Source organism: Corvus cornix, chromosome 2 (genome assembly GCF_000738735.6).
Source record: "Corvus cornix cornix isolate S_Up_H32 chromosome 2, ASM73873v5, whole genome shotgun sequence".
Classification (NCBI taxonomy): Eukaryota; Metazoa; Chordata; class Aves; order Passeriformes; family Corvidae; genus Corvus; species Corvus cornix.
Window position 1 is genome coordinate 119,264,080 of NC_046333.1, and position 25,652 is coordinate 119,289,731.

Below are 25,652 nucleotides of genomic sequence, written 5' to 3' on the forward strand. Positions count from 1 at the left end.
TTGCATTTACCTCCCAAGACTCAGGCACACATACTAAAATACTTCTACCCTACAAATGAAAGGAATGTAACTAAAGCTTTACACAGTCAGCATTCATTCCTCAAATTGTCTTCTATACATAAAAATCTGTGTTACAGCTTTGAGAGACAAATATAAACTGATAATCAGATACAAGTAGGCTTACATGCAGGTTGGATTGAAGTAGGTATTGCCAAGGGACTCCAACCTGCTGTGTAACCCACTGATTCCCATGTCTGCTGCCTCTGCCCAGTTCAGAGAACACAGGTCTCTTGCAGTTCCACAGGCACACATACATGTTGCTTTAACGAGCACTGTGTGTTACAGTTTTCAAACAAAAGACACTTACAGTAACCTGGTACATAGATGCTTTATTTCTGACATTAACGCAGTCTGTATTGTGAGATTCTCTTACATAAAAGAAAAGTTTGTAGTACAACAAAAACTAAGATAAACAAGGCATTTGTTGCACATTATGTCAAACCTTAGAACAAAAATATGGTGTAATATGTATTTAGGTTTCATGCAAGTTTGGCTGCTGCATGTACAATTTACCTATAAACTGAAAGAAATGCAAATGCACACAACATTCAAAAAGTAATAAGATGCCTGACACATGAAAGATTAAAACCTTCCTGCTAAAGCAACAAAGTAGGAGTTAACTAAACGATCCAACCAATACCAACACAAATTATTACTACTTACCATAAATCTATGCTTAAACTTGGTATAGGTAGTTTTGATGATACCATTTCTACTTCAATATACCAGCCAGATTCTAGATAGTCATTCTGTCTTAATGTCTGATTTCATTTTTTGTGAATTAAATGCTGTCTCCAGAGTTACATGTTGCTGTTAAATCTGTTCTGGTAATGCACACCTAAATCTAGTATTGCCAAGAATTCCAATTGGCTCCTCTAAATTTTGCTAGGTGAGGAGTAATCCTGGCATGATGGGCCTTTTCTGATCCCTTGCTTATAATAAGATTCCCGCCCCCCCTTAAAATTTTGATGTGAATTAAAAATTGCTAAAAATGTTTGTGCCTACTACTATCAGAGCCAATATCAAAAAGCTCATAAAAACAAGGATTGTATAAGCTCTGAGATGCTTAAAAAAAGTTTAAGAACCCATTACCTTCCTTGTGCCACTCATCACATGTTAAAATTCTCCATTAATTAATTCTTCTCTACCATCTTTGATATTAAAGTGTTAGGAACACTTTCCACACCCTGCATAGTACTGGTTGATCTCATAAAGTTAACTAGAGAACCTGACATCATGTAATTTTACATACAGTGCATATGATGCTCGCTCTTTCCATCTCTCATAGCAGCAAGCCGATTCTGCCACGATCTGTAGCAGCACACCCGGGAGTGGAGAGGAAGAGTGTTTGAATTATAAATAACTAAAACTACAGTGTACAATTCTATTTACCTGTCAGTATCTGTTGAGAGCACTCCATTATAACTTGCTCGAAATTAACTACATAAAAACCTCTACAACAAAAGCAAACCAAAACATTCCTTCAAAACCAAAAATAAAGACATAAAATAAGTGCAAATACCTAAAATAGGCAACTAAAGCAAGTGTTGTGACCTGTATACCTTTAAATAAGGACAAAGATTTTTCATAAATAAAAGAATGTTCTCTTTGCTCTTCAAACATTTAGTCAGTATATAATGGTCAAAGTTAAGTGCAGATACAATTGTTTTGAGATCCAAGGTGCCAAGTTTCTTTAAAAAAAAAAAAAAAAGAATAAAATATATATATTGAAAATGCATTAGTTTTTAGTTCCTATGCAGGACAAAGTACTCCTCGGTCTCATATAAGACCCCACCATTTCTTTCTAAATATATTTAAACAAAGTACAGGAACAGTTGCTGTACAATACAGGAATACCTTGCAATTATGTTGTAGACCAACATGATTTTAGGGCTATAGTGCAATCTTTATGTAGATGTAACATACAGTATAGATTTTTACACTTCACCACTGTAATTCTTCTGCTATTTCATATATTTTAAACTTGTCCTTTTTTCATTTTAGCTGTTTTAACAGGAAACAACATTGGCCTCTAGACAACCTGCATACATATAAATATCTACATTTAAGCTTTGAAATGGAAATAAATTATAAAAACAGACTCCTTTCCAATTTACAAAATTTTCCTTGTTCCTACATACTGTACAATACATTCAACAATCATCTCATTTTGAGATTTATGAAGAAAATACTGATGCTTTACACTAAACTTAATTCACCCCCCTCTGCCTACTTCTAGTACCATTTGCAAATAAATATATTTAACACTGTAGTTAATTTCATTGTTTTGCAGCATACCAAAAAAATTAGTAGTGCAACTTTCTATCCTTCCTTTGTACTCCTTTCCATTGTGTTTCTTTATATACTAGAAATATGCTACATAAGCAAAAGCACATTCAGTCATGTATGTTGCTCGTTTGGAAACCAGTAACAACCTATGAACCTACTCTATATTGAAAATGCTCTAACAGATAAAAAAAGCGATGCAAGTCAAAAGAATAAATATGAAAAATAGACCTAAAAACTGTATGTTGTCAGTACTGTAATGTATTTTACCCTTCTTTATATTATAGGGGGTTACTCTTTTAATATTTAAAAAATTCACTGCAGAACTGTTTGCGGTATCCCTTCGTAAAGAATGTAAGAGCTTCATGTCTGTTCTTTGTCAGTCAAAAGAAGAAAGGAAGCTTTAAGGTAGCTTTAAGGTTTCCCTTGGCAGACTCTCTCAAAGTAAAGATTTAATTCCCAAGTATCGCACGGGAATGGCCTTCAGCATTGTTTCAGTTTCAATGGAAAGAGATGGTTGTCAGCTGCAGTGACCATCACAGTATCAGAGACCTTGAATTGCTGTTGGTAGCTGTGTATGTGCTCAGATACCTTCTTGCTTGCTCAGTCATGATAAGCTGGTCTTCCGTTTTTCCATAAACAACTGCCTCCCAGTCACGATTTGGCTGCATAAAATAAAATTCTGTTAAAAAGGTTCATTTAACAAATTAAATACTTCAGCAATTCTCATACAATGTTTCAGAGTAATAATAAGTTATTAAAGCCTAGCAATAGTATACTTGACTGAGAGGATCCAGTTCTACAGTACAATACCTAAAACCTGTGACAAAGCTTCCTCTCCACCCTTAATCCAGCTCCCAAGCAGTGCATCTGGGTTATGCTTCAAGTTCTAACACACAAAATGAAAAACACTCTTCAATAGTCTAACTAGTTCAAAATTAATACATAAAAGGGAAGCTAATTAAGTTCTCTTCTCTTTGAATATCTTCCTCTTTAAATGTGCTAAGTTCAGCAGGCAGAAAAACACATTACTGACAGCTGTCTGGAGACACCAAGGAAGATAAAATAATTTGGCAGCTGAAAAAGAAGATTGTGAAGAACTTTACTGAACCAAGTGGCAGCCATGGAAGAACGGTCAGATTTTTGGGGAATATATAGGAAATGGCAAAGGAATTAGGAATAAAAATGATGAATGGAATAATTAAGCTACTAGTCCTGCTTTTTCCATGAAGCAAAGACTACACCTTCACATGATGTACTGAACCTCGAGCTGATTCGTTTCAGCTCCAAATTGGACCTGGCACTGGCTGGTTGTAGCATGATGAACAATGCAAGATCCTCTCCCTCCCACATCGAGCTAGAAACTGATCCAAAGGATCAGTTCTGCATATAGATTCACAAAGAAAATTATCTCTGTAAATTTAGCAGAACTTGATTCATGAAAGGGACTTAGGGTTAGAGAGGCCACAAAACTGAGAGGGAATTTCTCTGGGGAAAGAGAAAAAAGAAAAAAGATGGTTCAATGAAAATATTTGTGAGTATACTATAACTCAGCTCCCCTTTTAAGTATTCCAAACACCATACTTCTGGGCCAGATAGATGTATTTACCTTAGCTGCAATTCACAGCGAAAGAAATTTTTCTTTTTTTTTTTTTTTAATTTTAATATCACAATTAAATGAACTTTGTTCTTCCTTCTCATAAGAAAAGATCAGAAAGTAATAGTGTTGTCTCTGTACTTGAAAACACCATTGTTAAAGCAATTAAGTAGAATATGGAAGATCAGGCTCCAGGTATCCTGTCTTTTTTTTTAATTTATTTTTTCATTAATACAGAGCTGTAAATATTCTAAGAAGACAAAAAAACTTTATACATTAACTCCCTATGGGACAAACTGGAATTGGTACAAAGTAGGTCAAAGAATCTCTTCTTAAAGCTGGTGGTCAGGGACCTACACAGAGGAAAAACTAGGTTCCATGGTTTTACCAGTATGGAAAATATATGGATGTACAAGAACAGGGCCGTAACAAGAACAGTTACCAAACAGAACCCATGGATGAACTCTGCTTTAACGAAGCCCACTAGGCTTATTATGAAGAGTAAGCACCAGAGAAATTTGAGAAACTAAAGTCCTAAAGAAGTTTAGTTTGCACCAGGCCAAGTTTTCTAACTCCTAGTCTTGGGCACCCAGACCTGTTTTGCAGGTCTTCCCTACCCTGTTTTTGTTCCCCCACATCTAAATCTTAGTGAAACATCAGTTTGTTTCACTGAAACAAAGTGTGAAACATCAGGGTTGTATTTAAGGAACTTAGCTATGAAAAACACTTTGCAGACAAATGACCAACTTACAAGAAATAAGGATCATGGAAACACTGACTGAAACTGGATCACTGATTTCAACAATTCTAGACATTAGCGCAAGACAGAAACAAAACAACACAAAATTTCTTTATTAACCCACTAACAGAACTAACAGAATTCTTTGCATCCAGACCTGAAGAGCTTTCTCCATTTTGACATTTTTTGTAGCACATGCATTCAGTTTCTTCTTAATTACTGCATTTGCTTTGTTTGCTGTATTTGTATCCTGTTTTTCTGATGTCAGGTTACATCTGTTGTCCTGTATTTCCAACAATGGTGTCATTAATAAAGATGTGGTATATGCATTTTTTGACTATTGACAAAAAAGAGGGTAGGGAACAGGAATAATAATTAGTAATTAATACAAAAAGACTTCAACAGCTGTGTTCAGAGAAGCCAAAATGTAAACAAAGCAAATACTATCAGAAAGACCCTAGGAAAGAATCTGAAAAGAAAATGTAATGAGCCATATATGAAGAACTAGCCTGGTCCATACTGGAATCCACAGTCAATACTAAGCATAGTACAACAAGCAGCTGCTAGCATGGTTTAGGCATCACTGTGTAGACAGTTTCTTTACTCTAAAGCCACACTACTCTGATAACATTTTGTTAAGAACAAGATTTGATAAAGTGGTAACTACAGAACAGTTTTAAAGAAAAAAGCTTGTAATTCACTTCTAGGACAACCCTCATGAAAGTAAGGAAAAGGAGACTAGAGTCAAAAAAGTAAGATCACATCAGTTTCAGTGGGAGGAACTGCTTTAAGAACTGAAATAAGCACTGGATGGATCACTCCAGAAGAATTTTATATATTGGTAATGTCTATGGAAATAAAAAGAAATTAATCCAGCTTCAGTATACGAAAGTGCAAGACATATATATGTCAACTTTAAAGACCAAAAATTAGATGACAGTAACAGTGGCATAAGTAGTTGCATTCTTACAAAAACACCCCATTAAACCACCTTTAAATATTTATTCTACCTCAGACCTTATTCCTAAATTATCATCATATGGACACACAATTTCTACCTCAGGATTGGTATATTCTTCATTTTTAAATAAGATACTACACTATCTCTCTTGCTAGGAGTCAATGTTCCTGTTGCACCAGCATTTCTCATGAAAATGACGGAAAATCAACTTTTCCCGAGTCCCCTGCCTTTAACAGACCACAACGTCATGGTGCATCTTAAGCTAGACATCAGCGATACACAATATACCGTGCCTTAGCAAGATATTACTAAGAGAACACCAGGCATTTTCGTTATGACTGGAATGGCTGCAGCACTGCTGCTCCTCATAAGAGATGTTCTTGGGGAAGCTGGCAATTCCCACTAGGTGGCAGAGCACCCAATACCCAACAGGCAGATCCCAAGGCTTGGCACAGTCTAAGAGGCACTTCAGAAGGGAATTTGGAGAACCAGCTAGAAAGGAGCATGACTTAAGCGCCTTACACAGTCTTTAAAAAAAGACCTTGGCTCCTACATTCTGAATATAGCCTTAAACCTAATCAAGAAGCACAGACATTTACTCTTTAAGAATTGAACACATACACGCATTAAGAACTCATTAGAACAAAGTTTTCCTACAAGACTAAAGAATAAGCTATGCAATTATTCAACTGGAAAAACACCGAGCTGCTTTTTAAAGGACAGAGGGACCAAAAGAGCCCCATATCCGATTTCTCAATGTCTTGGTTATTGAGGCAGAAGTATTAAAATTCCCTTAGGCAGAGGGAGCACACAAACTTCATCTTTTACACGCTTGATATTGCTTAAAGTATTCCCCTACTATGCGAAGCAGGAAAAACTTGCTGCCTAACATGCAATTATGTATTTTCAGAACACATCTGCCAGACTGTCAAGCATGCATAGCACAAGAGCAAATGTCATCTTCCTGGTATATTACAGAGAGCTTCAGCATGCTGTGTATGTTAAAGTTTACAGGTAACCAGCATGGAAACAGCTTTGCTACAAACCTGTAAAGCATTCACATTATTTTACCTACTCTGAAGGACTGAAAGGAAAAATTCATGCATGAATTCAAGCCCAATGCTCACCTATTTCTTAAGTACATAAAATAGCATTTCAAACTGAAGGTATTTTTCACTGTCTAGATGCATTAATCTAGCAGCTTCAATCCAAAAGTTTATTATAGTTGACAGAAGACACACAGTTCCATATTAATATTGCTGCCAGTGATGCTCTTCAGTTAGCTTCATTTCATTCTTACCTGTACATCTAAACTATTATCTTCTGTTAAGCGCTGGGCCCCAACCTCTTCTTTTTCCTGTGAATCTAGGACCAGTGATTTTCTGACTTTTTTAGAAAAGTTGTGCTGAAAGAAACATTTTGCAGAGAAAAATTGTAAAATATAATGTAAAAGCAGTTATTCCCTATTTGAAATTACTACTGTCATATTACCTCCTGCTTGCAGTTTTTATACAAAGTGTCATCTTCCTCCTTGGGAAATATATCTGTTCCAGTTTCCTCTTTCAAAACTTCCCTAATGTCTTCCTCCGAGAAGGCAAGTGGTTGTGACTAAATGTTAATTAAAATTGAAGAAGAAAACACATGAAGTCTATTAGTTGCCAGTTCCTACCATATTCTACTTTCAGCTAATGTAGGCCAGAAGAGGGATCTTGCAAAACATAGCAAGAAAGGACCTAAGCTACTGTAGTTAAAAAACCACAGGGCTACATTTCAAAGCTATGAAGATTTTTTTAAGTTCATTTTACTCCACATTATTTCTAGCCAGATAAAACATATACATGCACACAGTGCTTCAAAAATGCAAGGTAGCATTGAAGACAAACTACTTGTTTGCACTTATTAGTAATGGTTATCCACTGATGGAATAATTTATATACACTAAATACCTACAAAAACACATATGTGTATATATACATGCATAAAAACATACTAAAAAACTGTGCTAGAAATGTATAACTGTTGTTATGAAAAGAATTTACACCAATTTTAACACAAATCTTTGAATAAGACATTGATAGCCCTAAGTACAGTACAGAATTTCACAGAAGCCATACAGATGGCTCCTTTGTGTACCAACAGGAGAAGAATTCCCTTAAGCCCTCAAAATTTGATTTTGAACAGGAGGTTAATAGTGGACAGAAACAGGAATGCCAAACCACTCCATTTGCATAGTGAGGGACTGTGAATCTATAGGGTAACACAGATGGTGCCAAGCCCCGTGGCAAAGTCTGAGCTACCTTCTGTGTTTGCAGAAAAGAAGTAGTCAATATATATTGGCTGGAATTTTTTCAGAACTTGAAAAGCATATGTCTACTGAATTCCAAAAGTTATTATGCATTAACATACCTTAGCTAGGCTAGGAAGAGAACAAAAATTGAATTCATTTGGAACAAACTAACAAAAAAGGTAACATTATCCATAGTCAACAAAACCAAAAAAAAAAAAAAAAAAGTCTGTGACAGCCAGAAGAATCAGAGGATCATGAACTGCTATACTAAAATTTTGGGGTTTCGGATGAAGAAGACTGCTAACATCACTCAAGATTATCACACTGTGGTAAACACCTAATTTCAGTCCTAGTGCTGTAGAAGAACCAAAACCAAAGAACAACTCAGCTCTTACATAGTCCAGAGGATTCAAAGATAATGCAGGTTTTCAAGTGAAATGTGAAAGTTGTTTAAAATAATGAGGTCAGTCAAACTCATGTACAGCAGCTTGCTCTTACTAAGTTACCCAGCTGGAGAACCCACACCCATTCATTGTCCAACTTAAAATTTTTCTTTTGAAAAACAGAAACCCTAAAGTATTAAAATCTCAGGCAATTATGTAACCACCTCGTAAGAGATACAGTGTTAGCAAGGCTAGGTAAATTTAAAACAACTCACAAACATGAAACTGATGCATTTAAGATTACTGTGGATCAAATGATTATATGCACCAAATTACTGTTCAAGAAGATAATGCCTCCATACTACACAAGCCTAACAACCAAATCCAAAGCGTTTTTGATTCACGTTCTAGTTGTTCTCTAGGATAAGAAAATGCTTTCTAGGATCACAAGGAGGCTTACAGTACCTCAAAACCAAGAGGACATTTAGACTTCAACAAAGAAGAAAAGAAACAGTATCATCACATACCATAAGTCTGAGGGGACCATACTTTTTTTCCTGAGCAGCCAAAGCATTTTTAAAGGGAGTTGGTGTCCTTGGTGTTGAACCCAAAAGAGATCTTCTCATTGTGGGAGTTCTAAAACTATTCAAGCATATAAAAGCATTCATATACACATTTTAATATTTTATCATTAGCAATGTAATTAAATTAATCTAAGAAACATTTTAAAATACTTTAATTTACACAACAGGTATCAGCACCATGAACCTGAAAAGTACTGAGATCACTATAGCATTACCCCACGTGTATTAAACTTTAATTTAGTAACACCACCAGATGTTTAATGTAATAAACCTACCCCACATTTTCCTTTTGATCTTGTGGTGTCATTTCCTTGTGTAGAGGAGTCGTAATAAGAACTTTCTGCCCACAGATTGGAGTCGATGTAAATGCAGGATTTTCAAAGTTAAATTGTTCATTTCCAGAGCAAGTGTTGAAAAACTAAGCACAAGGGGGGGGGGAGGGAAAAAGCAACCTTACAGAACAAAATTTCACCACTGTGCTGAACAGCAAAGACCCCCGAATTATATACACATATCTGAAAGACTTTTACTGACAAACCCCAGTACTCTATTCTTGACTTACACTTATTGCTGAAACCTTGACTTTCTTCTTAAAATCCCTACTACTTACTTAAGTCACAGAGACAAAAGGTCTCTATCAACAATTATTCGCATGAGAAAGTGTGAGCTGAGACACAGGTTGTCACTGCTGTTGCCACCCTCCCCATCAGTCTTCAAAACAGAGGTTGTTTAATGATTTATTTTTAAGATACTTACTCTTATGCAGATGCTGTAAGAAGTTATTTTGACATATTTATTTAGGCTACAACATACTTCTAGGGAAGAAACTACTTATAATTTATAACCCACCCACTACAGTCTTCACATTTAGCCATATTTAAAGATGCACTCACCTGTGATGGAGAAAATGGTAGTGTTTTCACTGGCGTCCGCTTGAGTGCAACATTGACGGCATCATTACACAGGCCATCGTTCAGATCAGTCACCGGGGACTGCCCAACACGCAATCGCTTCTTCTTTCTCAGGATAGCAGGTGGATTGCTGAACTTAGTTAAGTTTGAGGTTGTTGAAAAAATTGTTTCCTCATCCCCACTGATGCTGCTGTGGTTTTTGCCATCAAGCATAATACCGACATTATACTGGCACTCAGCAGCCCCTTCACTGTGTTGAAGCCGCATTAGTTTTACTGGAGCCGGCTTGACAGGGGATACAACAGCCTCTGAAAGCTCAAAACAGGTATCACTCCACGCCACCGGATCCTATGAGGCAAGATGCAAAACACAGGCAGGCTTATCCAAGATTACTTCACAATGTCCAAGATAATCTATCAGCCCTCTAGCTCCACAAGCCATATATTCTTCCCAAATTATTCTCCCCGTGTCTTTCATACAATCATAAAATACTGAATATTTTAAAACAAAATTGTTTTTAAAAAGGCAATAAATCACTTGATAAGGTGGAAATTATAGACAAATACAAAATAAGGCAATTTTAACAGTACTTTACACATATTGTGTAAATTGTCATTCCTAATTAAACACTTCTTTTTAAGAATTAATACAAACTTACAATTTCCATAAGGTCTAGTGTCTCTGCAAATTCTGGAATGGTTTGTAGAGGTGTTAACATTCTGTTTGCTTCTACACCCAAATACTTAGGTGGTGAATTCTGCTGAACAGGTGTGATGCGGGTCTCGTCCATGCTGTAGAAATCACTTGTTTGTTCCTCAAGGCTACTTAGTGTATTAGGCATACAATCCTCCATGATAAAATTTCCAGACCAACAAGACAAGCTTCCAGCTTGCTAAAAAGTTATGAAGAAACATGTTAATTTTATTCAACTTAGAGGTTGAAAAGAGTCAATTACGTGACTGCAGGGTGGAAAAAAAAAGTAGTGTGTGGAAAGACTAAGCATAACTATTAATTTTGGCACTTTTAAATACCAATTATCTGTTTCAATTAATGCAGTTAGTCTTCTCTTTACATTAACATACTCAACATTCTCAAATTGCGTAAGATTTTTATCTTACCTCACATTCATATCTTATACACACTCATAACTTAGGTAATTATGGGCTGTATTGGAAGCCATCTCTGATGCAAGTTTCCTGCGTACCTGAACACCAATATATTATGAAGTCATCTTCAATACAGAACATAGGTAAATTTTAAGATTAGAAAATGTTTCTAGAGCGTGAAATACTAGTTGTTTGATCTGGGTTTTTTTAATGCAGATTTTGCATTAATAGTTTAGTAAACTTCTAAAAGGCTATTCCATTTCAGTAGGCTGCTTAGTACCCAAGAAACAAATTTTAATTTTCACTGGAAATCTAGAAGCAAACCAGATTCTACTAGATAAGTAGAATACTGCACTGTTTCAAAAGAATGCCAGGAATAACTGCACCACACAAAATCTCAAGTTCACCTGTATTCTAAACTAGGGATCAATATGGTTGGGTTAGTTAGGTGTCTGATATGCAAAGCTCTCTGAGGAAGTCAGTGACTGTCATCTGCAAGTTACCCTAATTCTACAGAATTAGGGAAATTCCACTGAATTTACACACAACTTGTGTGCAGTGCATATTTATTTACTGTTCATCATGTCCAAATGTGGATATTAAGTATTGCAAGCACTCACACTGAAGTTTGAGGAAAATATAATCTACAGGACATTTCAAAATCAAATGGGGCAAAACCTATGTATTTTTCACCTTTCTCTACTGAGCAGATGATCAATATTACTGATCTATAAAACTGAATGGCAGTGATATAAAATGTGTTACATCTTCAAGAGGATTAAAATACTGGGTGTTAGGAACTGCCAAATTGCTGGTCTTATTTCTGCTGCCTTCACAGTTTAGAAAACTGCACTAAAAATAAGTTCTCTCAGCTCTAATACATAGATTTTTGTTTTACAATGCAACAGCCATAGGTTTGATTTTAGACGGTCGGGTGAAAAAAATACCACACTAAACCAAACAACCGTTACTGAATTTCTGAGGATTAACCTCAGTAATGCATATTCAAATATTTAGAGAAATTTACATTTCTTACAGAAGACATTTGTTTTCTTCTGATTTCATTCTCTGCTGACATAAGTAGCAATTCAAGTTCCTTTATTTTCTTTTCTTTATCAGGATCATCATCAATAAATGGCTGCTGAAAAATTTAAGAAAGAAGCCATTACTATTTTTCACTTCCACCACCCCTTCACGGTAAAGACTCTATATTTTAACACAGCTGTACTTTTAACAGGAATCCACACATAGAGGGAACAGAACTGTTCAGGTTGTATCATATTTTGTAGTACAGAAGTCACTCACAAGCAAAACAACTCCAATAACCAGGAGATGGATCTGATGTAAAAGTGGCGTGTAAGGTGGTATTTTAACTGGATTCTAATATGGCCTGTAAGTTATCAGCATGCTAAAACACTTTCTAAACTAAAGTCACTACATTCTGTCTTTAACAGAACCAAGCCTCGGCACACTGGTTTACGTGCTTGTGTTTTCACATGCCTTCTAAAATTTTGTGTTATTTATCCTCACTAAGTGGGCAAGAAAGTGTTTCAACTCAGCATTTGCTGACACAGTATCTATACAAGCAATCCCACCACTACTATCAGAAAAGAAAATTAAAGAAGTGGTTTTGATTGGTTTGTTTGCTCTTAACCTCCTTAACACTTTCCATTATTGCTATAAATATAGGGAAGGATATACACTATCCTCAATTTAGAGAGTACTTCAAGGAGCAGAAAGTATCTTATACTTTTCTGTGTAGGGCAATCCAAAGTGTCAAAAGCCATATGAGGCTTTGTTGTGACTTGTATTCTTATACCAAATCAGGAAAGAAAATGCAACATGAAACAGATGACCTGCATGGGGAAACTTCAGGTTAGGTAGAGCTCTACAGAACTCCCCTATCTAACAGAAACACAACGTGTATTATTCCCTGTGTCAAAATACATTTTTTTACTAATTCCAAATTCACAAAAATTCTTCCAAGGAGTCATATTAGAAACCAAGATCTACATTCATTCTGCATCACATAATGAATTTCAGATATATCCCAAGTGAACCCAAAGAAGCAAAAGGAAATAATATGTCCAACTTCTATTTGCTTTAAATTTTCTTAATTCTTCAGCATTTAGAATGCTGCAAAAGAGCATCTTCAATTGATTGAAAGATGTTTATCAGTGAGAAAGAAATAAAACCTAATGAGAACAAAAAAAGCACAGTCAGAAGTACAAGTCACAGTAGGCTGAGTTTTTCAGACAGAGTTATATTTATTCTATATACGTAAATAGTAAAGTCTTGTCTTTAAATCTCTCATAAGCTAGGTAATACTAATATAGGTCACGATTTAGCCTCCAGATTTAACAAGTAAACTATGTTTTAAGCCATATTTCTGTCAGAAATAAGCACAAACATCATGTTTCTGGGATTTATAAAGAGAGCTTCATTTTTCCTACCTAAAACTACCAACTACACTAGCAAGCTTACTTACAGAGGAAGCTATATAAATTTAGGTGAGTGAAAGACTAACAGACATTTTGAAGATACACATCTATTTATTTTACTGTATAATATGCAGTAAATTCTCCTTAATTTACAAAGGATGTTAACAATTTACCTGAACTATGTTGGAAGAAGATGGAGCATGTTCTAGACAGCTGCCTTCTGGTGAGGCATACTGATATGCTGGAATCTAAAAAGACATAAAACATTTTACAAACCCTCAACAAAAGGAGGCTATAAAATTATTACTAGTTTATTATACATATACTATTCATGATTTACAAATCCTAAGTTGCCATAAAATCACAAAAATACTCAACAGATCTTCAATCTTTCAGGTTTGTTTCTCATTTCAAACCAAATCAATTATTTGAAACTGGGAAATACTAATTATTCTAAATTTTGAACTTACATGTGTCTGAACAGGCACATAAAATTGATTCTGAGTGTGCAAGTGTTCCATAGTCAGGCAAGGTTGGGGCTGAAGTTCAGCAGAACTAGCGCTTTCAGACTTTATAACACTTTGCAAATATCCTTCCTGTTCCACCTTTCTTCGCATTGTTGAATTCCAGTGATTTTTAATTGAATTATCAGTCCTAAAATGAAAGTATAAAACAGTGACTGGCTTCCATATCTCAAATTTTAATATATGACACAATTTACAGGGTTTGTAGAGTAGGTTAATCTGAAGCCACATATCCAGAAAGCTCCAGCAGCTTAAACTGAAAGTTCTATTATCAGTGGGGTTTTGGCTTAATGACTAGAAAGCTACCCTTTTTAAAACTTCCTTCTACTAAACTTCAAGTGTGCCGGAAATTAAAATTAAATTCAGTTCAACTCTATTACAGAGGGCTTTTAAGTGATCGGGAGGAATTTGAAGATACCTCCAAAGTGTTAGAGGTCTTTCTATGGGTTCTGACTGTAATCATGAGGGGGAACCTTTTTTCTTAGATATGTGGAATAACATAGTGGACACAAGGTTATTTACCCCTCTGCTATAAATTTGCAGTACATGTAGCTAAGACAATCACCCTACTGTCCCACAGCATAATAAAGGCACTCTGGCTCGTGTTTGCCACTGGAAGATATCTCTTCTAAAATTGACAGCCTGCAACCCCTGCTCTGTGTTTTATGTGCAGCTTTGTGGGAGAACATCCTACTATCTCTTCATGCCCTTGATCATGGATAGAATAAAACAGGCATGGCATTTTGACAAGCACGCTGAAATCACTTTTAACACTAAACAAACATTAAGGCAAAAGTAGACTATAACTGCATTACTGTCTAAAATACTAGCATTATTATTCCCAGCCTTAGGTAGAGGTACGTAGGAATAAAAATTGGTTAAAGCCCCATTTTTCATTTAAGATCAACTCCAAGAAGTATTCCCCTTTTTCATCCCACTAGTGTTGGACTCTACAAATCTTCTAGGTCTGTGATCTTTAGCACTCTTTAGCTAAGTCTCAGATTTGTTGACAAGAAACAAGCTAAATAGGAATTCTTCTGTCAAACTCATCTTCCCTCTCTGAAATTCTATTTAGATGCAACCATCTCATTCCTCCGAAGGATTTACTATGAGCCATGGATTGTGCACTTAATCAAAATGCAAATTTTTTACGCGCACATCTCTCATTATGCCAAGATAACAAATGTTGACATTCCTTAGGCACAGCTAGACAGTCACCTCTTGAACACACAAACTGAATTCAGAAACCTTAACACTGAATTTCAATTAACAGTACAAGGTAAAAGAATTATTTCATTAAACTCTTCACACACTAAAATTTTGTTTTCCACAACCATAGAAATTGGAAGTCCAACTTGAAAGAAATAGAAGGCGAACAATGCATACGATTCACTCAACTTCGAGACTTCATGATAACCAACTAACTTTGCAATGCATGACTCCTAAGCCTGGACTTTTGAAGGTTACTAAGACTTTCTTTTACAAGTGTCCAGTTCAACGAGTGCTACACAAAAAAAAAAAATCACATCTTAAACCAGGAAAGTCACCCTCAAATACACATTAATGAAAACCCTTTGATATCAAGTTTGATATCAAATCATTCTTCTACTACTACTTGCAGTTAATTCAGTTCAACTCGATTACAGAGGGTTTTTAAGTGATCAGGAGGAATTTGAAGATATCTCTAAAGTGTTAGAGGTCTTTCTATGGGTTTTATGTCTTTTTAAGAATATATACCAAATTCAAAAGATTTTTAGCATCTATCAAGATAAATAAGTTAATAATATCATAATATAATAATACGTGATGTAAGTTTCAACAGATACTCCCTGACTAACAAGTTAAGATTTGAAAGGGTACTGAGATGACCACTCTTCAAATTCCAACATTTAACACAAATAGAGTTGAAAAGCACCTTCCAGGAAGAAGTTTTGCTATTTCAGCCCATCGGTTTCCCAAACGCTTGTGAGCTTCATAGATTATTCTGTCCTCTTCTTCTGTCCATGAAGACTTTTTTACCTCAGGATTGAGATGGTTATGCCATCTTTCTCTGCATTGCTTGCCTATTCTTCCTTTCAGGTGTTTTGCAATTAGAGACCAGCGCTTTGGACCATACTTCTGAACTAATTCAATAACCTGGAATACAGATGAAAGCACATTTAAATTTCAAAACCTATTTTACCTAATCAAAGGCTGAGAACACTGATAAACTCACATTTTAGAATAGCATTATAATAGTCAACTGATATTAGGCCTAAGGAGGCAGACAGTGACTTGGGGGTTTAAAAATGATTTTTCAAGAAATCAAAACATTACTAACTCCAAATTTTCTGTGTTTAGAATATAAGTGTATATTGATGAAAACATACATTTGGAAGTTTCCTTTCTGTCACACACTGCAGAAGCTGACATTATGAAAGGCCAAAAAAGAAACCGGTAAAGATATTTCATTTGACTATTTTCATCAACATACATACGAAGAAAAACCCACACCTCTACACCTAGAAATGGAATGGAAGTTGGGAGTTTTTACAAATTAGAAGCTTTTCATTAAAAAACTAATGAGAACTGTGAAAAAAATAGATTAGGAAGACCATATTCATAAATTGACAAATAGTAATTTAAAACATCTTAGAACAGTTTTAAACAGTAGGAACAAGAAACATATTTGAAATACCACAGGAAAGCTGTATTTGCACCTCCCTATCAGGCAGTCCAGGTTTTGCAGGCAAAAGGCTGCAATACAGATTAACAACAGTGGGGTAAAAAAGGAGCCTAAAACATTGTGATAGCTTCTTTACAGAAATAAATGGTTTCCCAGAACATTCCAAGTTGGAAAGAACCCAGAAGGACCATCGAGTCCAATGGCCCATAGAGGGATCAAACTCACAACCTTGGCATTATTAGGACCATGCTCTAACCAAATGAGCTGATCTCAGGGTTGTAACAGTAGATTATGAAATAATTTCCCTTATTCCCAATCCCTTCAAGTCTGGTGGGTTTGAGGAACAAAAGATGTAAACGAGACCTTTGATCTTTAGTGCTACAAAGAGATCCCCCCTACTTAGTAAGCTAGAATAATTCAGCCAGGACTCTCACTAATGGGAAATGAAATTCTTGAGCAGTCCTGACATTCCATCTACTTAAGAGAGAACTTTTTTCTTCTCATACATCATAATGCAACATAAGTATCCATGTCACAAGACGTATGAGACATCAGCTAAATGGGAATGAAACCCAAGAAAAAGTACACATTCTTAGCAGCCATATGCCAATTTTATTAAAGAGCAGAGTATCAATTAGTTTTTGTTACCCTCTGATCTTCTTCTTTAGTCCAGGGACCTTTAATCAATTCTGGGTTTAGTACCTTCTGCCATCGATGCTGGCACTGAAAATCTGAACGATTCTGAAAGAGTTTTAGAAGACCAGTGTAGCTGTTAAACTCTTGAATACATAAAGCTGTAAATATATTCTAGCATGAATTATTAGCTTATTTCAAATTAAAGGACTTATTTAGAACTTTGTTCTAAGTATAATAGTTAAATTCTCCCTTATTATTTCTTATTCCATTTGCTTATAAAAACTCTTCTCCAGAAAAAAACAACCTTGCATGAAGCTCTAATCTAATTACTTCAATGTACTAACTTGATAACCAAATTCAGAACTTACTCTCTTTAAAGAAAAATGTGCATTTATTTTTGCCCTTATTACTCCACACTTTCTCTAAACTTTGTGGTTGATCTATTTTTGACATTATCTGTAACTTAAATAAGTGGAGAAACTTTTTAAGGAAATACTTTTTCTTTCAAATAAAAGAATACACTTTTTGCTAAATCCCAAATTAATGTATTCTCAGCTCTTTACTTGAGTGTTAAGGAAAACAGATTCATATCAAATTTAGTTAACACATACTAATTAAACACCATTGCTTTTGCTGGTCAGGACAGATGGTGCTTTTCTGTAGCTTCACTAAGGATCTTTTGAAATATTGTTCCCAGTTACGAAAGAGAAGTAACTTTCACTTAACCTCCTAGAAACTATCTATATGAAAGGGTTGGTCCGATGCTTAGAAATATGCAGCTGAGAGCCTGACCCAGGACAGCATACTTTTTTACTGGGACATGATTATTTACTTGCTTCAGTACAAGCTGTTGGATAGCAAATACCAATTGCAAGGTTTTGCTGGTCTTGTCTGCCAAGTAAAGGTGTTACCATGCTAAGATCAAGTTAACAAAGCAGCAGTCTATAGAACCAGAAAAAACACCCAGAACACTAACACCTGAAATTACACTGTTCACAGTATCTTCAAGCTAATTACAAGTAGTAACTCTATGATTAAAAGCACACTACAGTTTTTTTTACAAAACATCATCATTTCCTGGTGAAGACAAGCTGTAAAAGACTCAATATAGAATAGCTGTTACTATTTTGACAAAAGAAAAACATTTTAAATTGTGGCCTTTTAGTGCTTTTATCTTCCAGACATTTCTGAAATCATAATATGATTTGGAGAGAAAAGCAAAACAAATGATGGGATGATCCAGTATAATCGTTTCAGTCTGCCTTAGCCACAAAAAAAAACCTGAACGTGATTACAAGCTACACTCCCACTCTTGAGAGCCACCTTGAAGCCATCTTCACTTTTTTGGGGCAGAATGGAGGGAAGGTTTACCTGTGCCCAGTCCAGCAAGGAAATGAGGGTTTGAAAACACAGCAGTTTGAGATACCCTTGGTTTTCCTAGCAAAAGATCATCAGTAACAAGGTAAGAGCGAATTATGCCAGCCTCTATTATCTGGCTGTTGCAATAGGTTGCCTAAAGAGGCTGTGCAGTCTCCATCCATGGAGATATCCAAACCCAAACAGACACTGTCCTGGGCAGCTTGCTCCAGCTGACCTTGTTTGAGTAGGGGCCATGAACCAGATGACCTAGAGAAGTTCCTTCCAACATCAATGATTCTGCAGTAGGCAACCTGATCATGCAAGTTTCCTATGATAACTGTGGAATGTTTTTTCAACTTCACTTGAGCCCAACTGAACAACATTTTTTTTGTCTCCAGAACAAATTATTTTGCTTTCAGCTGAAGAAGTTTGTATTAAACTGTTAGATCTGTTAAATGCAAATTCATACTACACCTGCATATCAGTATCACCAAATGTATTTTTAAACAGCTTAATATAAAAGCTTTTTGATTCTCCTCTGCCATTCACTTATTTCACTGATTTTTATTAGGGAATAACATACATGTAAGGAATATGGATTTGCTTATACATGACTTAAATTTAGAAGCTTTGAGTTTATTCCCTGATACCTATATTTTGCCACTTGGAAAAAAAATCAGAAGCATCACAGTTGCACAAAAATATGATGAGAACAATGCAAAGTTAGAGTTGTTCAGAATTTAGAATTCAAGTCTTTTTTTACCTTACAATGGAATTTCATACAACCACATCATCCCAGACAATATTGTAAGAACCTCAAAGGTAGGAGGAGGTGTAATTTTTTGATTTCTAATATTTGACACCACTTCTAAGAAGTGATTTCAGCCTTAGATTCTACTATATTTTTACAGCAGGCATTTTATAACATTTGTTCAGAAGAGAAATAAACACCATCAATTCTAGTTGTAGGTACTTTCTACCATTACCTCACGGAAGCAGTGATCACTGAAAAAAAAAATCAAATCCAAACAAACAAAAAAACTCCAAAAAACACATACAAGTAAATAAACACATGCACCCTCTTGCCTATGGTGTTCAAGAAATTCATCCTGCTCCTTTCAAGCAATCATTCAAATGCAACCCACTCTTCTAACTGCTTCAGAAGCAACCTGTGAATTCTGGATATAGCCACCACAAGTAATGGAACCAGTAAGATACAGGAATATATTCCATAATGAAAACAAATAGCAAGTGTGAACAGAAAGCATTTCTGATCATTTCAATCTGTCACTGAAGACAGTGCCAATAAGGTTCTTCAGGGTCTGAGCTAGATCTCAAGTCTATTTTAGAAGCATCCTCTAAAATAGTTTTTACTGTTACGTGCTTCTGATCTATTTCACCTCATTTCCCAGCTAGACATATGACCAAAGTAAATAAATATTAAGAGAACTTAACTGAAACAGAGATTCAACTTACTTGTAGATGACTAGCAATGAAAGCCCAATCATCTGTACCATTTTGTTCCACCAGCTTCTTTAGCCTTTCATCCTGTTAAGACATAATCTCAGCCAATAAATTTTACATGCTACCCCAATACAATAATAACATATTTCATGAGCTAAGAAGATTAGGTAGGGATCAGACTAAAGCAAAAAAAAAAAAAAAAGTATTACCTCTTCACGGGTCCATTTCACCTTGCTACATATCTTCTTCAAACCTTTTTGCTGTGGTACTTCATAGTCATGATCCATATATTGAAAATCATCGTCTTCCTCACTGCAAAGTACAACAGAAGAGTGAAGAAGATCAAAAGAGAGTTTAAAATACCTCTGAATAACCTATTTTTTCTAATTACTTGTACCTTTTTACCAATCTGTACATATTGTTCTAAAATTATATATGGGATTTGCATGATATCAAGGTCTGCCTCCAGCAGTTCATCATGTCAAAGTACAGAATTCATTTTAATTTCAAGGCCACACATTGGACAGATAACTCATTCCAAGTTGAGACTTAAATTTGAAGGAAAAACTACTTTTTAGGATTCGTGAATTTGTAACACATTTTTTCATCTTTCTTTTACATGAATGAGCTAACAGAGTGGTTTGTTAGGCTGCAAAACACATTCATGATCCACCTCCATGACTGAAACAAACACAACAAGAATGTCAAATAAGTAAACGTCAATTTGAGATTTTAAGTGGGCTCCTGACTTGACTAAAAGCGTTGCCTCAGTGTTACAGGAATTAGATACAAATCTCTGAAGACAGATACGTTCCAGAAGAAATAACTTCGACATCAGCGCTGAGCCTCAAAGTGCGGACCCAGAGGGGCAGGCAGCCAGGCACCCCTGAGACTCCACGTAGATGACGCTCCATCTACTGGAGAAATGCGGAACTCCACAGCCTGGATAAACAAAGCCTTCCAAACAGGCGGCACAGGGAAGTGTTTCATGGAATCATCGCTAAAACTTGTGTGTCAGTGACTCATGTTAGCATAAATTCAAACACATGTGGAAACCTAGGTCTAACAACAAGGCCTGCAGTGCCCCCGCATTAATTATACCAAAGGCCCAAAGAAGGGACTCCCATCCAAATACACTGCTTAAATTAAAATCGGTTTCACAGTGCAATTTTTTCTCCATTTTATTATTACAAAGCACAATAAAAATATAATAAATTCAGGTTCAAAACAAAACGTATTAGTTGTGCTCATCCTTGACAGTTACTTCAATTTTTCAACCACAAGTATAAAAAAACTCCTTCCCCAGTAATGAAATTAACCTGTGCTGGTGTCCTAAGAACAGATTAGATTGGAGATCTCTCCATTATTTTCCAAAACACGCAATGATCAGCACAGCATGCTGATTAACCACTTACACATTATTTGTTATTTCCCATTAAGTCTGCTCCTGTTAGCCACAGAGAACATACTTTACTCAAAAGCATTACCACAGGATAGCAAGTGCCCAACTCTTGCAGACTTGCTTCTATGTCCTACACCATATGTTCATTTGCCCTACTTAGCTTCATGATGCAGCAGTTAAACATAAACATATGAAAACTCTGCTGAATTGCTGAAAGACAAGGCAGTAGACTTGTGGAAAGGCCAACAGCAAGTTCTTCACTGTACTTTCAAAAAAAATGAGCTGCAAACACAATGACTATAAGAGGTTTGCATTAAGTGGCTTAAGACTTACAAAAAGAGAACTTAAACTCAGAAGTAACTGTTTTCTTCCCCCTACCACCTCCTTTTTTTTCTTTTGTCCACAGGTATCTGACAAACTTCAGGGATATATTTTAGGATTGTAACACCAAAATATGTTTCTCATAATACCATTTCATACCAAGCAAGCCATACAGTTCACTTATAACTAAAATCTGGCCTTCTTGTTAAGCCCTTTGTCAACACAACCTCCTTACCCAGCACACAGCAAACTAGCTCATGAGCAGTCTCCAGTTACGTGAACACTCACGGGGATTTAGAAGAGGAGAAGGGGCTCCATATACACGCCAGTGACACTGGTGAGAGCGCCGGTGCCAGACAACGTGGGGGCCCCACGGGCAGCTGCAGTTTAGAGCCCTGCACTGGGAACGCTCTGGCATCCCACAGCCAAACCGCCGCAGCCGACAGTGCCTCTGTGCACCAAGCAGGCACTAACCTCTCCTGCACCTCGATTCCACCTGAACAACCACCTAGTCCTGAGTCTTGTTTAGAATAGTGCTACAACAGACTATAAATCAAATACAGATGAATGGCTGGGACTACTACTTTAAGCTTTCAATTAAAAAGACAAGATTTTTAAATGTGGGGTTGTTATAGCTCATTTGACAATTCTTTTGCAGTTATGAAACTGTGCTAAAATACAGCACCAAAGTGGAAGGCAGCCACCAAGTTTCATCAAATAAGACATCTGGGACAATAAAGTACGTATTTTGTGAGATCTGTTCTAGCTGTCCTTGCAATTCTGAGTTGAGAACCATTAAAGGAAAAAAATCAAGCTTCCAAATGCAACAACCAAGAGCAGTTTAACATAAAACGAATATAAGATTAAATTTAATACCATTTCGTGCAAAGTTATTACACTTTCTCCTTACTCCACATCTAGATTAAAAGTCTTGAAGTCACTTTTATGTAACCTCATAGCTTCAGTGATTTAGTTTTGGAGATACCATCATCAGACACTGACACAGCATGCGCCTTGGGCTGTCAGTCTCTAACCAAAGCTTCCTCTGCTATCCACAACCCGTTGTATTTTCAATCATGAAACCAAGGCTCTCCACAGCCATGTGAGATAATACAAGTTAAGCTTGACAAAAATGAAACTACTGCTTATAATACCACAGGTGAAAGTCCCTTAAACTACAAAATGCCGATTAGGAGTGCCAAGAAACACACTATCTCCAAGCTATTCTTTGAGACAGCCAAACACAGCTTCAGCAGTCAGCCTCTGCAAGCAAAGCCCTTTGCAGCTTACACAACTAGAACACCAAAGCATTTCTTTCTTGTTTTAGCTGCAGCTTTGCAGAAAAATATTCTCTTATAATTTTTTCCATGTCAGAGGAAAACGCAGAAGCAGTTTTAATATGTGTAACTTTGAAACCACCCCCAACTCCATTAAAAGTATGCATCCACAATAAACCCCAGATACCATAGATAACTCACCGGGTATCCTTTCCTTTCTCAGTACTAATCCTTCTCTTACATTTCTTTATCGCTTTTCAGAAACCGATTTAAGACAAGACTAACCATTGCGACAAAACAGTTCTCCAAGACCCACCTTCTGAATACAAAGCAAAGACACACCCATTTTCGTATCAATAAAACAAAAAGATGTAGGAAAGCCATCTAGGGCAGCTGCTGGAGCTCTTGAGCAGAACATTCTCTCTCAGGAATATTTCAGGCTAGATTATGACATCTTCAATCAAAGAATATGTCAGACGAGAGAAAGTAGGCGCACTGAAGACATTGGGAAAACTCAACAGGCCCAAACTTTACATCAAGGCTGTGCCAAAGCCACTTCGGAGGTGAAAAGGAGAAAGGGTTACTCCACCAGAAGGAAAATAACCAGCACGGAAAGCTACTGCGGAGACAACGTAGCTGTTACTGACAAGCTCAGTTGCCCAGGTAAGTTACAACAAAGACGACCTGAGCGAAAGCGCAGAAATGAGGGCGGCTGCCAGGGCAAAGGCGGGATCCGTACCCAAGAGGTGGTGCCCAGAAGTCCGAGAGAAGAGATACCTGCGAGAGTGCCGGAGGGGGAGGGAGGTGGGCAGTGACAGCCGACGCCGGGGCAGTGGTAGGAGGCCGAGAGCAGCGGTGAGGGGCGGGGCGGCACCTGGCCGGGATCCCGGGGCGCGGGGGGAGCACCTGGCCAGGATCCCGGGGCGCGGGGGGGGCACCGGGACTCGCGGCAGCGGCGTGGAAGGCAGCACTGCCCGGGAGGGGATGGGAGACAGAAAGCGCAGAGCGCCCCGGTCCCGCACTCACCTGCGCCGTCTCTCCGCCATCCTCGGCGCGCACCATAGGGGGGGCCGCCACGGCCGCGGGGCGCAGTACAGAGCCCCCGAGCCGCCCGGGCTCCCTTTCTCACAGCAGGGCAGGGGACGTAGCGGGGCACCGGCGGCTCAGAAAGGCTCGAGCCGGGCAGGGATCCTCCCAGGGCCCGCTGCTCCCTGCGGTGCCTGCAGCGCCCCGGCGGCCGCCCTCAGCCCCGGCCCGGCCCCGGCGCGTCAGGCATGGCTCGGCCTGGCCGCTGCCCGCAAGGACGGGGCGCGAGGCGGCCCCTTTCTCGCCCCTACTGTGCCTCGCTCTCCGATGCTGTCAGAGTTGCCGCGGGTTCCGGCGGCACCCGCCGCCCTCCTTCCCTCCGTCTGCGGCAGCTTTGCTCCGCTGCCCTGCCCTGTGCCCGCCCGGCCCCCACCGCGCACCGGCCGCCACCGCCGCTCGGGCTCAGCCGCCGGCGCTCGCGGCGCGCTCGGCCGGTGCCGCCCGAATCTCGCGCGCAGCCTCCCCCCCGCGAGCCGCCGTTTGAATCTGCGCAGGCGGACTGACGCCCCATTGGCCGCCTCCGACCGCACGCGGCTCCGCGCGCCGGGCGGGAGGGGGCGGGGCCTCGCGCCGGCGGGCGGGCGATGTGACGGGGCCGGGGCGGGGGGAGCGGGGTGGCCCCGCAACGCCCCGCCGCGAGCACCCGCGAGCCGCCCCCGCGCCGGCGGCAACGGCGGCGGCTCCCGACGGCAAAAGAATGAAAAGGTAACGGTGGGCCGCCCCCGCGCGGCAAAACCGAGCGTCTCCTTCGAGCCGGAATCGAACCAGCGACCTAAGGATTCCCGCGGGCCGCGCCTCTACAGTCCTCCGCTCTACCAGCTGAGCTATCGAAGGGAGCTGGGAACGGCCCTGGCTGCCCCGGTATAAAGCCTTTCTTGGCGGTGCCACCGGTGATGTACGCCGTAACTAGTGCTGGAATTTCCTTCCCGGGAACAGCTGGAGCATAGAGACGCGCTCGGGACGGAGACATGGATCTACGAGCGGCCCAAAAGTCCAGCGGCGTCTCCCGCACCCTCGGCCCTACTGCCGGTGGATCCGTCAGCGCAGGGGGCGAAGTGCTCTCGGCCCATCTCGCTCCCGCGCCGGCGGCGAGCTTTCCCGGCGTACGAGGGCAGCGCTTCCCGCTTCCCTTCCTTGCCGGAAAATCCTTGCCCTGTGGTTGCTCGCGTGCTTGAGGAGCGGGAAGCGCGGGTCTCATCCATCATCCACCCAGCGCTCTTACGGGGCGCCTGCTCCAGCCACGGGCACGGCCCGGGTCTGTTTGGAAGAGGTCACCCCCAAACAGAATCAGGTTGGAAAAGACTTCTCAGATCGTCAGCTGCATCATGGCACTGAGTGCCAAACCCAGTCTTTCCTTGAATACCTCCATGGGCGGTGACTACACCACCTCCCTGGGCAGCCCATTCCAGTGTTTAGTCACCCTTTCCGTGAAGAAATTCCTAATGTCTAACTTAAACTCCCCTGGCACAGTTTAAGACTATGCGCTCTCGTCCTGTCACTAGTTGCCTGGGAGAAGCTGAACTCCACCTGGCTACAACTTCCTTTCTGGTAGAAACATGGCAT

At 38.8% G+C, this 25,652-nt stretch overlaps 1 protein-coding gene and 1 non-coding gene across 9 annotated transcripts; both read right to left on the bottom strand.

Moving 5' to 3' along the window:
* Positions 1–369: 369 nt before the first annotated feature.
* On the bottom strand, positions 370–24,465 carry MYBL1 (MYB proto-oncogene like 1). Of its 8 annotated transcripts, none has more exons than XM_039549971.1 (16): positions 24,030–24,465; positions 20,213–20,315; positions 20,016–20,087; positions 17,193–17,285; positions 15,795–16,015; positions 13,826–14,009; positions 13,529–13,603; positions 11,942–12,052; positions 10,467–10,700; positions 9,791–10,156; positions 9,173–9,315; positions 8,841–8,955; positions 7,135–7,251; positions 6,944–7,048; positions 4,840–5,019; positions 370–3,011 (listed from the first exon to the last, which is right to left on the bottom strand). In XM_039549971.1, the coding sequence occupies exons 1-16, from the start codon at positions 24,047–24,049 to the stop codon at positions 2,883–2,885; spliced, it is 2,268 nt and encodes a 755-aa protein (XP_039405905.1). In that variant the 5' UTR covers positions 24,050–24,465; the 3' UTR covers positions 370–2,882. The 8 variants fall into 8 exon arrangements, with proteins under 8 accessions (XP_039405905.1, XP_039405907.1, XP_039405904.1 ...); XM_039549973.1 differs by having other exon boundaries at positions 4,840–4,965; positions 11,942–12,055; XM_039549970.1 differs by having other exon boundaries at positions 11,942–12,055.
* A 368-nt stretch (positions 24,466–24,833) lies between these two features.
* On the bottom strand, positions 24,834–24,923 carry TRNAY-GUA. Its single transcript is given in 2 exon segments — positions 24,834–24,869; positions 24,887–24,923. It is a non-coding gene; the product is annotated as a tRNA-Tyr (tRNA).
* Between the last annotated feature and the right edge of the window lie 729 nt (positions 24,924–25,652).